The sequence below is a fragment of the Elgaria multicarinata genome, chromosome 4, assembly GCF_023053635.1.
Source record: "Elgaria multicarinata webbii isolate HBS135686 ecotype San Diego chromosome 4, rElgMul1.1.pri, whole genome shotgun sequence".
Classification (NCBI taxonomy): Eukaryota; Metazoa; Chordata; class Lepidosauria; order Squamata; family Anguidae; genus Elgaria; species Elgaria multicarinata.
In genome coordinates, this window is record NC_086174.1 from 137,210,792 (window position 1) to 137,227,237 (window position 16,446).

The 16,446-nt window shown below is 41.9% G+C and overlaps 1 protein-coding gene across 1 annotated transcript in view; it reads left to right on the forward strand.

Moving 5' to 3' along the window:
* MFSD2B (MFSD2 lysolipid transporter B, sphingolipid) overlaps nt 1-16,446 on the forward strand; it is a 48,766-nt gene that overhangs the window by 14,844 nt on the left and 17,476 nt on the right. Inside the window, exons 4-6 of the mRNA XM_063125485.1 lie at nt 6,496-6,619; nt 11,247-11,325; nt 12,695-12,858. Of these exons, the coding sequence (XP_062981555.1) occupies nt 6,496-6,619; nt 11,247-11,325; nt 12,695-12,858 (367 nt within the window). The remainder of the gene's footprint in view (nt 1-6,495; nt 6,620-11,246; nt 11,326-12,694; nt 12,859-16,446) is intronic.

Genomic DNA, 16,446 nt, shown 5'->3' on the forward strand with positions numbered 1-16,446 from the left:
TTACCTTGTCGTGGTGCTGGAGCTTGAGCACCTCAAGGATGCCATGAGCTAAACCGTGAAGGGACACCCAAGACGGGAAGGTCATGGTAGAGAGGTCAGACTAAATACGATCCCTGGGGAAGGTAATGGCAACCCACCCCAGTATTCTTGCCGTGAAAACTAAATGGATCAGTACAACCAGAGATATGTCGGTATACCATCGGAAGATGGGACCCCCAGGTCGGAAGATGGTCAAAATGCTACTGGGGAGGAACAGAGGATAAGTTCAACTAGCCCCAAATGTGATGACGCAGCTAGCTCAAAGCCGAAAGGACGGCTAGCGGCCGAGGTGCTGGTGGTGAACGATGAATCTGATGTTCTAAAGATCAACACACCATAGGAACCTGGAATGTAAGATCTATGAGCCAGGGCAAATTGGATGTGGTTATTGGAGAGATGTCAAGATTAAATATAGATATATTGGGTGTCAGTGAACTGAAGTGGACTGGAATGGGCCACTTCACATCAGATCACCAGCAGATCTACTACTGTGGACAAGAGGATCACAGAAGAAATGGAGTAGCCTTCATAATTAATAATAAAGTGGCTAAAGCAGTGCTTGGATACAATCCAAAAAATGATAGAATGATCTCAATTAGAATTCAGGGTAAGCCATTTAACATCACAGTGATCCAAATATATGCCCCAACCACAGATGCTGAAGAAATAGAAGTAGATCAATTCTATGAGGATCTGCAGCACCTACTGGATAATACACCAAAAAGAGATGTTATTTTTGTTACAGGAGACTGGAACGCCAAGGTGGGTAGTCAAATGACATCTGGAATTGCAGGTAAGCATGGTCTAGACCAGCCTTCCTCAACGTGGGGCGCTCCAGATGTGTTGGACTACAACTCCCAGGATGCCCCATTCTAGGAGATGCAGTCCAACACATCTGGAGCGCCCCAGGTTGAGGAAGGCTGGTCTAGGAGAACAAAATGAAGCGGAACATAGGTTGATAGAATTTTGCCAGGACAACTCACTGTGCATAACAAACACACTCTTCCAACAACCTAAAAGACGGCTTTATACATGGACTTCACCAGATGGCCGACACCAAAATCAGATTGACTACATCCTTTGCAGCAAAAGGTGGCGGACATCTATACAGACGGTAAAAACAAGACCTGGAGCTGACTGTAGTTCAGATCACGAACTTCTTATTGCACAATTTAGAATCAAACTAAAGAGAATAGGGAAGACCCACAGATCAGTTAGATATGAGCTCACTAATATTCCTAATGAATATGCAGTGGAAGTGAAGAATAGATTTAAGGGACTAGATTTAGTAGATAGGGTCCCGGAAGAACTATGGACAGAAGTTCTCAACATTGTCCAAGAGGTGGCAACAAAAAACATCCCAAAGAAAAAGAAAACCAAGAAGGCAAGATGGCTGTCTGCTGAGACACTAGAAGTAGCCCAAGAAAGAAGGAACGCAAAAGGCAACAGTGATAGGGGAAGATATGCCCAATTAAATGCAAAATTCCAGAGGTTAGCCAGAAGAGATAAGGAATTATTTTTAAACAAGCAATGTGCGGAAGTGGAAGAAGACAATAGAACAGGAAGGACAAGAGACCTCTTCCAGAAAATTAGAAACATCGGAGGTAAATTCCAGGCAAAAATGGGTATGATCAAAAACAAAGATGGCAAGGACCTAACAGAAACAGAAGAGATCAAGAAAAGGTGGCAAGAATATACGGAAGATCTGTTTAGGAAGGATAATAATATCGAGGATAGCTCAGACGGTGTGGTCAGTGAGTTAGAGCCAGACATCCTGAAGAGTGAGGTTGAATGGGCCTTAAGAAGCATTGCTAATAACAAGGCAGCAGGAGATGACGGTATCCCAGCTGAACTGTTTAAAATACTGCAAGATGATGTTGTCAAGGTGATACATGCCATATGCCAACAAATTTGGAAAACACAAGAATGGCCATCAGACTGGAAAAAATCAACTTATATCCCCAAACCAAAAAAAGGAAACACTAAAGAATGTTCAAACTATCGTACAGTGGCACTTATTTCACATGCCAGCAAGGTAATGCTCAAGATCCTGCAAGGTAGACTCCAGCAATTCATGGAGCGAGAATTGCCAGATGTACAAGCTGGGTTTAGAAAAGGCAGAGGAACTAGAGACCAAATTGCCAATATCCGCTGGATAATGGAGAAAGCCAGGGAGTTCCAGAAAAACATCTATTTCTGTTTTATTGACTATTCTAAAGCCTTTGACTGTGTGGATCATAACAAACTGTGTCAAGTTCTTGGTGGTATGGGGATACCAAGTCATCTTGCCTGCCTCCTGAGGAATCTGTATAACGAACAAGTAGCAACGGTAAGAACAGACCACGGAACAACGGACTGGTTTAAGATTGGGAAAGGAGTACGGCAGGGTTGTATACTCTCACCTTACCTATTCAACTTGTATGCAGAACACATCATGCGACGTGCTGGGCTTGACGAATCCAAGGCTGGAGTTAAAATCGCAGGAAGAAACATTAACAATCTCAGATATGCAGATGACACCACATTGATGGCTGAAAGCGAGGAGGAGCTGAGGAGCCTTATGACAAAGGTGAAAGAAGAAAGTGCAAAAGCTGGGTTGCAGTTAAACCTCAAAAAAACCAAGATTATGGCAACCAGCTTGATTGATAACTGGCAAATAGAGGGAGAAAACGTGGAGGCAGTGACAGATTTTGTATTTCTGGGCGCAAAGATTACTGCAGATGCTGACTGCAACCAGGAAATCAGAAGATGTTTACTTCTTGGGAGGAGAGCAATGACAAATCTTGATAAAATAGTTAAGAGCAGAGACACCACACTGACAACAAAGGTCCGCATAGTTAAAGCAATGGTATTCCCCGTAGTAACCTATGGCTGTGAGAGCTGGACCATAAGGAAAGCTGAGCGAAGGAAGATAGCTGCTTTTGAACTGTGGTGTTGGAGGAAAATTCTGAGAGTGCCTTGGACTGCAAGAAGATCAAACCAGTCCATACTCCAGGAAATAAAGCCAGACTGCTCACTTGAGGGAATGGTATTAAAGGCAAAACTGAAGTACTTTGGCCACATAATGAGAAGACAGGATACCCTGGAGAAGAGGCTGATGCTAGGGAAAGTGGAAGGCAAAAGGAAGAGGGGCCGACCAAGGGCAAGATGGATGGATGATATTCTGGAGGGGACAGACTTGACCTTGGGGAAGCTAGGGGTGGCGACAGCCGACAGAAAGCTCTGGCGTGGGCTGGTCCATGAAGTCATGAGGAGTCGGAAGCGACTGAATGAATAAACAACAACAAAATTACCACGTATTACTATTTATTTATTATTTTGACTATTCAAATTAATGCATACCCTTTTCACCACAGGGATTTCTTTGAACTGTTATAGATGCTAAAGGAATGCAAAGTGTACGGCTGGGAAATGTCAGCAGTGCAATTTAGTATATTCTTGTTGAGACCATGGGAAGAAAGTATAAAGACCTTACATAAGACAAAAATGCATCTAGTGGTTCAGAAGTAACAAAAGAAAAACATGGCACAATAGACAACAGATGTTCCAGAAGTCATCTCTTTATAAAATAGCTCAATAACTTGCCCTTCTTTTATGTGCTTTAACTATTGCACCTGTTATTAAATATATAAAATATTAATATTTAGGGTTTCAAAGGGGATTTTGGAATATGAATCATAAAGTCTAGATGGGAAATGTTCACTAGCCATATCCTAAGCTGTAGACCATCCCACTGCTAACAACCTGGTGCCTTTAGATGTTTTGGACTACAACTCCCAGCACACCTGATAGCCATGCTGTCTTGAATTAATGGGAGTTGAAATCCAAACATCTGGAGGGCATTGGGTTGGGGAAGGCTGCTGTAGATGTTAATGAAAGGAACTGGCTACAGTTTTGTTAGGAGGTTCTGAGCCCCAAAGCGCAGTGAACAAGGGCCACAACTGATGCAGGTCAGTTTATTTTAATATTCGATTTGCAGGAATTTCACCCGGCCTGCACAAAACTGGAAGCCAAGAGGCAGTAATAAATAACCATAGAGGGCACAGAAATATAACCTCTTGAATTACATCTCCTTTTAAAAACATGCCCATCCATCTATTTTCTTCAAATCTTGTTTTATGAATTGTGACCAATAAATGTTGAGGGACCAGAGTATGTCCACTTCCCTTGCAATCCTTCAAATCCAGCTAATATTGCTTTTGATCCCCTAAAGCAAAATGGAAGTGTTATGGTATGGAACTGATGTTCTCTGATATTCTACCCCTTTCCCCCCCTTCAGTCCTCAACAGCAAATAACCAGCTGACAATTACATTACAAACATGAATGGGGAGGGAAGGGTATGAAAATACTGTGCAAATAGCATTGTTCCGATGGGATTAATCTGTGTTGTCTGTTCATTCAGGTTTTTGTTAATAGCATCTATGGTCATCTAATTACATTGTGTAGTGGCTGCTATACAAGAACACTGGAGAATTCTGCTGTAACTAGCAGTCACGCTCTGGGGAATTAGTTACATCTGCTCATCACAGACAGATAACAAAGCTAGAATATACTCGATTCTGTCTCCCAACTTTACACCAGGTTGACTGACATGTAGTTTATCATCCCTGAGGGTCATTTCAGGGTTTGTTTAGAACCATGTTTACTTATTGAAGAGCTGATCTGTCCTTCCTGCAGTCATTGCCATCAAAACGGATGGAAGCAGAATCACTTCTAGTATCATAACACACAGGGATGACTAAGGAGGGAACATAAGAACCTAAGAAGTGCCCTGATGTTGGATCAGACCAAGGGTCCCTCTAGTCCGGCACTCTGTTCACACAGTGGCCAACCAGCCGTCGGCCAGGGATGAACAAGCAGGACATGGTGCAACAGCACCCTCCCACCCATGCTCCCCTGCAACTGGTGCACACAGGCTTACTGCCTCGAATACTGGAGGTAGCACACAACCATCAGGGCTAGTAGCCATGGATAGCCTTCGCCTCCAGGAATTTATCCAACCCCCTTTTAAAGCCATCCAAATTGGAACATTTTAAAGTTACAGTGATAGAGAGGCCTTCACCTCTTGTACATCTGAAAATGTACCAATAGTGAGAACATACTGGGTCTTTGGCTGAATGAAGTTGTAGTAATAATAATTGTATTAAGCATCTAAAAGTGTTAGTTGCGCTTCAAAATGTATTAAAGCAAAAAGCCTTCTTGCCTACAGCCTTAGAATATAATAAGTCTAGGAAGTGTGAGGTGGTGTAATAGATATGGATCCAAATTTCCACTCAGGCTGCTTCCAGGGAAGGCTTTAATCATGTAATCGTCCTGCCTCATTCATAGGATTTTACAGGGAGCACCAGCAATGTTATCTTCCAATTGTAACCTTTTCATATTTTTCCATTGCTTTTATCTTCTTTTCTTACAACATAAACTCCTTAAAGAGGGAAAGTCAGGATAGCTGCACAATGTCTTTTGGCTGGTAGAGCTAAATGCCCTCTGTCTGGAAGCTCCCTTGGACAGGAAGCGTACTGAGTGACATTGGGCCAGTCATCTCTTAGGCTACCCCACTTCGCAGGGTTATAGTGAAGATAAAAATGGGAAACTCCTATGGACATTACCCTATTCTCCCATGGATATTACCCTGAAGACAGCACCAGATACAAATAGAACAGAATACATTGAGAATGAAACTGCAAATGGAATGTGTTTATGAAGTACATATAGATTTTCATAAGACAACAAGACGGTGATTTGGACAGTTACTTCATCTCTGTATCTGAAATACTCATGAGGACTGAAAAGTAGCTTCACTGTTAAATTGAAGTAGCTTAAACTGTTAAATTGTAACTAAAAGCTCTTCCATACTAGCCTCTCCCCCTTGCTTCTGATATGACACCACCAGGTCACTCGGTTGTGGTAGAGAAACCAGATGACATGTTGTCCTCCATTTTTAGTTGTTGTTTTTAAGTGATTGGGTGGGGGGAGAACTCCCATCACAACTATAGTGCTGTCACTCGACGTAGGTTTCAACTGACAACTTTATCATCTGGTTTGTAGGTGTGGTATGGTTTGTGACATATAAGTGCTGGTATAGAAATCTCCCCCACTCCATTACTTTCCCCACCTTTCTTATCTCTTTTACTTGCCCCTCAACATCCAAAAGCCAGAATTGCCCCTTTTGCTGCTCAGATTTAAGGATCTCTGTTCAGTGAAAGTGGTCTTGTTTATACATGCAGTCTTAAATGCTGAATAGGTAGTGGATTAGTAGTACCACCTAAATTATCAGGGGGCTGTCTATACGACGCTGCTTTGCCTACTCATATAAACAATGGGGCGCAACGGCGCAGCCACAATGGGGTATATAGAATGTATAGATAAACCCTGGGATAGATGAAATCCCTTACTTAATTTTTAGGAATCAAAATGTTCCGTATATATTGATATGTGCCATATGGTTTTTATTCCAGGTTGGTGGGTTGTACGCCTTTCATCACTGTAACCTATATGATGATGTGGTACTTACCGCCCTTCATATCTGAAAGAGTTATATGGTATCTCACTTTCTATAGCCTTTTCCAAGCACTGTATACAGTAAGTTGATCAATGCTGAGATGCTTTTTACCTGCAATGCTGTATGAATGCTGTATGTGTCTGAACGTCACCTCACTAGATCAGAACTACTTCTAAAGCAAAATGAGACACCTGTTCACTAAAACGGGGAAGGAAATGAAGAAGTGTAACGATAAACACAGCAATTCAGAGAGATTTAACCAAGCCACTTCATGAAACATGCTGATCATAATATTTTGAAGTTTGTAGACGTAATATCACATTGCAAAGTCTTTGAGGTTGTTTGGAAAGAGAACATGGTACTTAAGGCTGTCCAGATCCTGTTGGGTCAGTGGGACAACATTCATGCTCATGGAATAATTTGTCATAAAGACTAAAAACAATTTAGCTGGGAGTTTCTTGAGGCATTTGGTTGACATCTTTCTAAGCTAATGCCTGAGGCGCAGCTATTAAAGGCTCTATAACATTCCCAGGCCTTTGTGTTGTGTAATGATGGGCTTTTAGAAGTTCAAGATGAGTTTGTGTTTCTTTGTTCTGCTGAAATACTTAACTTGGTTCTTTTGCTACAGTCTGTATATGAACAGGTCGACAAACAATGCCTTCCATTAGAGTAACTTTTTTCTTTGTATTCTTTGAAGGTGCACTCCACCCTTGTGAAATGCTATTGGTTAGTTAGTACAAATATATCTCAAAACTACATTCTGTGCATCCTATGTAACTTTATGCACACTATCATCCCACCCCATCTATTCATGCTTTGGAGACTTCAGCTATTGGGTGGTAAAAAAATGCAATAAATAAATAAACGCATGTATGCCACTGTCTGACTGCTATCCTAAGTGGGCCTCTGGGATTTTGCATCAACCCTTTTAACCTCAGTAGTTTTCTCATTCAAGGTATTTCAAAGGAACTATCTTGGGCTAACCTACTTCAAGTCGTCTTGATTTGACACTGGCTTCAAATTGTGCTATACCATAATTATACAACAATGGCAATTGTCAATCAATCAATCAATTATTTATTATGGTCACAGACCAGCAAAATCAATATAAAACATACAAAAGATAAATAAAAAGTGACATGAAAACAAAATACAGCTTTGTAGAGTTCCTTCTCTCAGGAGGATTGCAACATTTAATTTGCATTGAGGTCATTAATGCCATTTGTGTGTGTCTGTGTTTAATTCTCTCCAGTAGCTTTCATTGTTAAGAAAATAAGAACCTAAGAAGTGCCCTGATGCTGGATCAGACCCAGGGTCCATCTAGTCCAGCACACTGTTCCCACAGTGGCCAACCAGCCATCAGCCTGGGATGAGCAAGCAGGACATGGTGCAACAGCACCCTCCCACCCATGGTCCCCAGCAACTGGTGCACACAGGCTTAATGCCTCAAATACTGGATATAGTACACAACCATCAGGGCTAGTAGCCATTGATAGTCTTTGCCTATAGGAATTTATCTGATACTATAGCATTGTGGTATTATAGTGCTATACCACTGTTTCAGTTCAAAAAAAAATCTACCCAGAAATTGTTTAGCAATAATTAAAAGATAGATTAAAAAAACTAGATTCTAAAATAGTACCCACTACAAGGGTTATAAAGAATGAGTGCTGATCTTCAAGTGTCCCACCCACAGGAGCTGGGTCTCTCCTATTGGTCTGGATGGAACATAGTGGGATGTACACATAGATAAAGTACAGTACTCCCAATAGTGTGAAAAGATTATTGCAGTTTTGTGTGTAGTTTACAGCAGAAGAGAAATTATTGGGTATCTTTAGGAACCACCTGTGTGAGACCAAACCTGCTGTTTCTGGTCCTCCCCTTTAAGTTGTTTTGCATGATCACCAACACCTACGACATCCTCTCCAAAGCTCATCCCAGGCCCTTTGGAGTGCTAGCAAAGCCAGACCAGTCTGGACTAGTTGTTTTTGATAACAGATGAGGCAGTAAATCCTTGTTTGAACTGCATAATTCCAGACTGCAAGTGGAGGCTTCCATGATTAAACTGTCACGGAGAAGGCTAGACTCTCCGTTTCATGGTTTTCCTCTTGTCATGAATCAAGCATCACTCATACACACAGGATGAAGTTCCTTCCCCCCTAGTGAGCCCAATATGCTAGAAACATATTTCGAATTCACACTTATGGTCCTACATACCAGGACTGTTGGGAGATGTAAATATCTTAGTTCTACAAGGGTTTCCTGACTACATGTAAAAAAGCCAGGCTCCTTATTTATTTATTTATTACACTTATATACCAATCCCATAGCCAGGGCTCTCTGGGCAGTTTACAGAAATTCTAAAATTAAGATAAAAACGAGTATACAAAATTTAAAATTCTAAAACACAGAACATACACACATAAAGCATTAAAAACCATTAAAAAAAACTAAACATGTGGGTAATTAAGATGTGCCTCCATATGCCTGGGCAAAGAGGAAAGTCTTAACCTGGCACTGGAAAGATAGCAGCATTGCTGCCAGGCGAGCCTCGTCAGGTATATCGTTCTGTAGTCTCGGGGCCACCACCGAAAAGGCCCTGTCCCTTGTTGCCACACTCTGAGCCTCTCTCAGAGTAGGCACCCGGAGGAGGACCTTAGATGTTGAGCTAGATACCTTTGAATAATCCAAAGACTCATCCAACAGGAAAACAGTTAACCCCGTTTGGAGGATTCTCTTCTCTCCCCTCACTCTCACCCCAGCTTCCAAAGGATAAAAATGAACTCTACTTCCCTATGATTTTCTTTGGACATTCATTTCCCATCTCAGAAATTCATGGGTGAACTTCTCTTTAGGGACCACTTAGTGAAGTTATTTAGAGAACAGAACACTCGGTTTACTTTGACATTGTGTGGTGCGGCACCTAATTTTGTCCATGCAGTGGATGAAAGGGACAAACCAGAGAACCAACTGAAATGGGATATTCAATTGGCCACGACTTTATTAATATTTTGAATAGGATTGGTGGAAGCATGAGGCATAGATCCTGCCATTGGGCAGCCCAGCCGCTGCTCAGTTTTCCTTCCTGGCCCAATCCCACTTCCAAAATGATGCAGCCCAATGCCAGTACAGTACTCTCACAAGTTGTGATGTAAACAATACAATTCAACCCAAACGCCTCATGTATACACTGAACAACTTATTTACACGGGGACTAATCTTGAAATGAAGGAGGCAAAAACCCTGCCCCCTTGTCTGCCAATTGGGAGACAGAAAAATGCCTTCCCAGCCCTGATAACCTGCAACTAACGCCCATCCCGTACAGGTATTAGCAGGTGTGGATGGGTGAGGAAGTTGGTGATGGCAATGCTCCAGCCATCACAGGAGGCCCTGCTTTTACGGGCCGTAGGTGGACTGGAGCAGGAATGGTCTGCAGCGGTTCCCACCCTGTTCGCTTCCCTCTGGTCCCACCCTTGCCAAGCCAATCATCCTTCTGATTGACTCAGCACCATTGGGCCATTGGGAGGTGCCAATACTACCACACAGGTGCCTTCTTTTTTCCTGCCACTAGACTCATGTGCACCCACAATGTTGGCTCCCCAGTAAGAAGGGAATTTGGTTTCTACCTTATGATTTTTTCTCTGTTTCCATAATCCATGATCTTAATGCAACTTTTCAAATCAGAAGTTTGGGTTGATTGTGTATTGACAACCCAAGGAGACTTTTCCTGTACATTCCAGTTGCTTTTTCAGCTTGTGTGATTGGTTAAAGGGGTAGCAAAGAGACAACAGATTGGACCTTGCTCCCATGGCGACTAGGAAAAGCTTGCTAAGAGCCCAGTCCAGATAATCCACCTGTACATCATGGGATTCTCTCACCCCAAAGCTAGGGAAATAGAGGGCTCTTCCACACGTCGTACTGAGGCCGCTTCTATGCGCCCCCAGTGCGACCCCAAAACGATCGTGTAACTTGCCTTGGGAAGAACCGAAGAAGAGGCGTCCTTGCCGCCGCCGCCGCCACCCACAGACCTCCTCGCCGGCTGGGACGGAGAGCTCGGGGGAAGAAGGCGGGGTGGAGAGCTTCTTCCGCTCTCCACCCCGCCTTCTTCAGCCGAGCTCTCCTCGCCGGCTGGCGAGGAGGTCTGTGGGTGGCGGCGGCGGCAAGGACGCCTCTTCCTCGGCTCTTCCAAAGGCAAGTTATACGATCATTTTGGGATCGCATAGAAGCGGCCTCAGTACGACGTGTGGAAGAGCCCAGAGAGTGGTGGCAGAGAACCTTAAAATAAGTTGGAGCAGAGTGTTGCAGCCTGGTCATGCCTCACCAGGTTGATTAGTGCAGAGGAGGATGCGAGCGGGGGACTGAACAGGTCTCCTCTCTCTCTCTCTTTGTTTTCGTTTTAAAATCTCAATCTTAATTCAACATGAAAATGGCAGGAAGGAACGAGGCAGCCGGAGGACTGGGGAATCACCCAATCACTTTGTCCTACCCTCAAAGCTCCGCCCACATGTCAAAATGCCATTTAACTTCCCCAAAGACACATAACCATAACATGGTGCAAACTCGGACGTGATCCACAACAAATGCCCCTTAAATTAATCCAAAGCATGGCCATTAATAGAACACAGATTGAAATGAAATGTCTTAAGAGTTGGGTTTTTTAAAATGCATAGTGAAGAAGCTATGTATTTATATGTACTTTTGCTACAGTTATACCAGGTACCATATTCTGCTCTTACAATGTTTCTCAGCGCAGACCAAAAGCAACGAGATTCAGCAACAGCATACCGTAAGTCTTAAAGAAGAGTTGCTTCACTTAAAATTACTTCTCTCTTTGCAAACAGAACAATGTATTTTCAGTTTTGTTTAAGGAAGGGCCAGTCAAATATCAATCTCTGTTCTAACCAGGTTTGATTAATTAGCAAACACCTTTATTTTGTTAAGAGGCAAGTCTGTTAGCAAAAACTTAATTAAAAGAGAGAGGGAGAGAGAGAGAATGTGGCTAATTCGATTAACAAAAGCAAAGAATGCAAGCTGAGATAAGAAATATCATTTGAGTACTTTGCAAACCATTCTGTGGTTTAGACCTAAAGAAAAAAAGAATACTGTGCATGGACACAGAATACTTTTGCATGCCCATGTAGAGGAGAATATATTTTACCATCCAGCACAGGGTTTTTCTACATGAGGCTTTTAACCCGCACCTTTAATAAGGCTTCTATTTCCTGATTCTTTGCCAGATGAATATCAGCTGCTTAACACAGAAACACTGGTAATGTGGCAGTTTAAAGCCTTGTCTAGAAATGCCCCATATGTTGCCATTAAATCTGAATTAGCAAACTATTGTTCATACATGTCCTCCAAACTAGAATTGGAAAGGATGATCTGAAGCTGGTTTCATTTCCGGTTTGGAGGGCAAATGTTAATGATAATTTGCTGATTCAGACATGAGTCCCATTTATGCTTCTTGACATGCGAACCTGGAAGTCTGAGTTGTTGATGGAGAAACAACTCCGAGAAAATCTGGTTGTTTCTCCCTCAACAACCCAGAGTGCAGAGTTTGCACATCACTGAGCACAATCCAGGAATAGGGTGTACCTGGGTTGTTTTCTAAACCAGAAGCAGGTAGGAGGGAGCATACTTGCTCGCATGCAGCCCCAATTACCATTGGGTTTAAACAATCCATGGTTCGTTGTTACGTGTGTTTGCCACAACCAGGGAGGGGCTTTAAGCATGCAAGGGGAAGGAAAAAGGAGGAGGAAACACATGAGCTTGAGGCTCACTCATGTAATGGCTTACCATGATTTGGGCATTTACATGTGAACTGTCTCCATATACTGTATCTTCTATGAACCTGGTTTAAATTATGTTGAAAGATAAGTGATCCCAGAAAATCTAGCCTTTCCTATGGCAGCTCATGCTAAAAAAATAAACCAAATAATCTTTATGGTGTCCTAGCATTTTCGTTTAGAAAATACATTTCTTTTTTAAGTAATCCTTTATTGCCTATTATGGTGGCTTTCCCTCTTATGTTAGTATTTCATGTCATCCTATCCAATGTAAAAAATAAACAGATAATATTATAAGTTATTTCTGTGCATGAGCAATTGTTATCCACTATCCTAGGTTTGCAGAAGTGGTTTGTTTTCCTACTTTAGGGATGGGATGTGAAGTTCTTGGAACGTTGATTGGAGCTACGGTCCATGGGAAAATAGTGGCCAGCGCTCACAGGTCGGAACACTGTAAAGAGGATCATAGTATAGAATCTGCGATCTCTGTGGTGGGCGAACAAAACGTTTCCAGCATTGACCTATTTCATGGAGTAAGTTGAAAAATGTTTGGAAGGGTTTTTTGGGGTATTGCGTGTCATTGTCCTACTATGTAAATATGATATTGATCATATCGATAATAATGACATTATTAAAATTAATTGTGATCCTAAATGCTTTTTAAGCAGTTCCCATTAAGCGCAATAGGACTTATTTCTTTCCAAGTATATTTATTATTTCAGCTATTGACTGGGTTCACACGATATGCCATCGCTTAAATAAGCCACAGCCCAGAGGCATCATCCTGAATATTCAACCTTCGACTGTGGGTTGTTGTGTTGTGTGAACCCAGGCAGCAGAGATTATGCAAGGGTTAAACAACCCTCACATAACCTATTGTCTCTTCTGAGCTTCTAGGTTGTTAAGCCATGAGCCGTGGCATGGCATGCAAACACATCCAATTTTATCTGTTCAGTACAATTAGAAATTGATGTATGCCATTGTTGCCCCTCAACCAGGGGATTAAAGGCTCACTACCCCCGTGCGTTAGTAGCCAATCAAGCACACAAGGCTGGAGAATACACTTAATCCATTTACTTCCGATACTGCAGTATGGGGGTGCTCTCCTGTTCTACAAGATGAAGGCACCAAGAACAAGGGAAACTCACAGTATATATAGACCCTGACTGCAAGAGGATGTTAGTCTCTTTCTAACCTTTCTATTGGTCAGTTCTGGATTAGCAAGTTAAGTTACATTCAATTTTCAAGTTAAGGTGCACAATCTCAATGAGTCATAGGTTACATTGGATGCTCTATCGGTTGAAAGTTTTCCCCTTTGTCTGCTAGCACATGATGTCCGCCATTAAGGAATGCAAATCTGGCATGTAGCCACCCTTTGGCAGAGAAGCCATCTTTTAACCCTTGGCACATTACATTAATCAGAGAGATGAAATCTCCCCCTCGGTCTATCACCATGGGTTTGTCAAAAGATGACCAGACACAATGGCTAGCAAGAGGATCTGAGATTGTCCTGTTGTCTTGAAAAAAGAAGACTGAGCAAAATGAGCAAAATGCTATTGCAGCAGCAGCAGCAAACTCTGTATGTGGGTGAGGATAATTTTTCACACACACAAAAAGTGTATAAACAGCGCCCAGGATGTAGCTGGCTTACCAGCCGTCTTGTAAAAGGCACTTTGACCCGCTATGGCTACTTGGTGCTCCAGGAAAAAATATATATTGTACAGTATGTGTTTTGGAGATGTCTCCTTCAGGAACCTTGCTAAAGGTTCTTCAACTAAATTCTGACCCGAGGTTACTCTTAAAGAAGCTAGGGAGCATGTTTGACTCCCCCGCCCCAATATTTATTTATTTCCAAAATTTGTAAACAGCTCTACATCTAAAAAAAGATTCCTGAGCAGTGAACAATGTAGGGGGGGGGAAATCAAAATACAAAAGAATACACATTTTTAAAATCAAATTATACCAATAAAACTTCAGCTGGTCATTTACTCAGGAAAGGCTTGTTTGAATAAAAATGACTTTAGTAAATGGCAAAAACAGAGAAACATTGGAATGTGTCTGACAGCCGCTGGCAGGGAATACCACAGAGCGGGAGACAGTATGCTAAAAACTCTACTCTGAATGGACTCGAATGGGCCTTAGGCCTATGCAGAACTACTGCTGTGATTGTTATTTTAGTATTGTAATGGTTTTATATGCTCTTTTAACCAGTTTTATTTATTATTTAATTACATTTATATACCGCTCCACAGCCGAAGCTCTCTGGGCGGTTCACAAAAGCTAAAAACAGTAAACATTAAAAATATACAAAATTTAAAAACCATCAGAGACATGAAAACAGTATCCATTTAAATTTAATTTTATGTATTGTATTGTATTTAATGATGTTCCCGGCCTTGATCCAGAGGGAGAGGCGGGTAAGAAATAAATAAATAAATTATTATTATTATTAACTTCCCAAACTGTCATGGCTGATAATTATAAGAACCTACTTGGGAATATTTTTAAAGACAGTCCCTTTATAGGCGAAAAAGTAAGGCCTGAAATATGTATACATTTTGCAGCAGAGGCATGGCCTGGTTGAAAGAATGAAACAGTGTGAATATTTGTAGATGGGCATGGTTTAGTTGTCAATTTTGCATCATTTTTAGGAAATATACAAAGTTGATGTTAAATCAACCCACCCTGCTGCTGGGAGAGAAGCCTTTCTACAACGCCATGAAAGTTATTACAGGGCTATTGTACGACAAACCATAAGAGATTTCCTGCCATGCCCCAAATCATTTGTCATACGGCTCCTGTGACTAAATGGATCATTTTAGAAAACAAACCTAGGCTGCTTCTTTAGTGTTTATGTTTCTCTCCTGTTCATAATGCAGGGCTGGCCCTATCATTAGGCAGAATGGCGTGGTCACCTCAGGTAGGGTGACCATATGAAAAGGAGGACATGGCTCCTGTATCTTTAACAGTTGTATTGAAAGGGGAATTTCAGCAGGTGTCAATTGAAGTGGGTGAAATTCCCTCTTCACCACAACAGTTAAAGCTACACTAGCTATAGTAGAGTGGCCAGATACAAAAGAGGGCAAGGCTTCTGCAGCTTTAACTGTTGTGATGAAGCGGGAATTTCACCCTCTTCAATTGACACCTGCTGAAATTCCCTTTTCTACATTACTGTTAAAGATACAGGAGCCCTGTCCTCCTTTTCATATGGTCACCCTACCTCAGGCAGCAGATTCTCAGTGGTGGGAAGGAGGCATTAGCATTAGCCTCGTGGCCATTCATCTCTATTGAAGGGCAGGGAGTTGGGTGCTCCAGGAAGTTTGCCTTGGCTCTGTGAGGTGGGGAATGCTATCCCATCATCAGTGGTAAGATTCACCTGCCAGTCCAGTCAACCTTTGCAGGTGGAATTGATCTTGCTCCTTGTCTCAAGAAGCAATATGTCTTGGGCCAGCCCTCTTCATATGGCACTGGCAGGTACTAATTTGAAAATAGTCATTAGAGTTTCAGTGAAGATTAAGGCCTAATCTTCACCAAGCGGGATATTGCCCTATGAAAGCGGTATGAAAGCAGTATATAAAAGGCAGGAGCCACGTCAAGTAGGATATAGCACTATGAAAGTTGTATGAAAATGGTATACAGTATGTGTCAATGGGCCCCAACAGTTGTCTGTGCACTTTAATACCGCTATAAAGCAGTAGTGTGGCTCCTGCCTCTCATATACCGCTTTCATACCACTTTCATAGTGCAACATCCTGCTTGGTGTAGATTAGGCCTAAATTTCGGTCACATTAACGCTGAGGCATTCAGGCATGTAATCAGCAAAAGTAGTAGTTGACTCCGTAAATTTCCCTTGTGGAGATTAATTTTGACTGCTGAAATCATGTATCTATGAAGACTGATCTCTTCTGGCAGGCCTACCCAGTTGAATTTTAAGATGTCTGGCTGTTATTTTAATAATGTATTAGTTTTATATGTTTTTAATCAGTTTTATGTCGTTAATAATATTTTTGTATTTGATGTTGTTCCCTGCCTCAATCAAGAGGGAGAGGCGGGTAAGAAATAAATGGATGATGATGATGATGTATAAAATGGCCTTGGATGTGCAGTTGAAAGTGACTGCA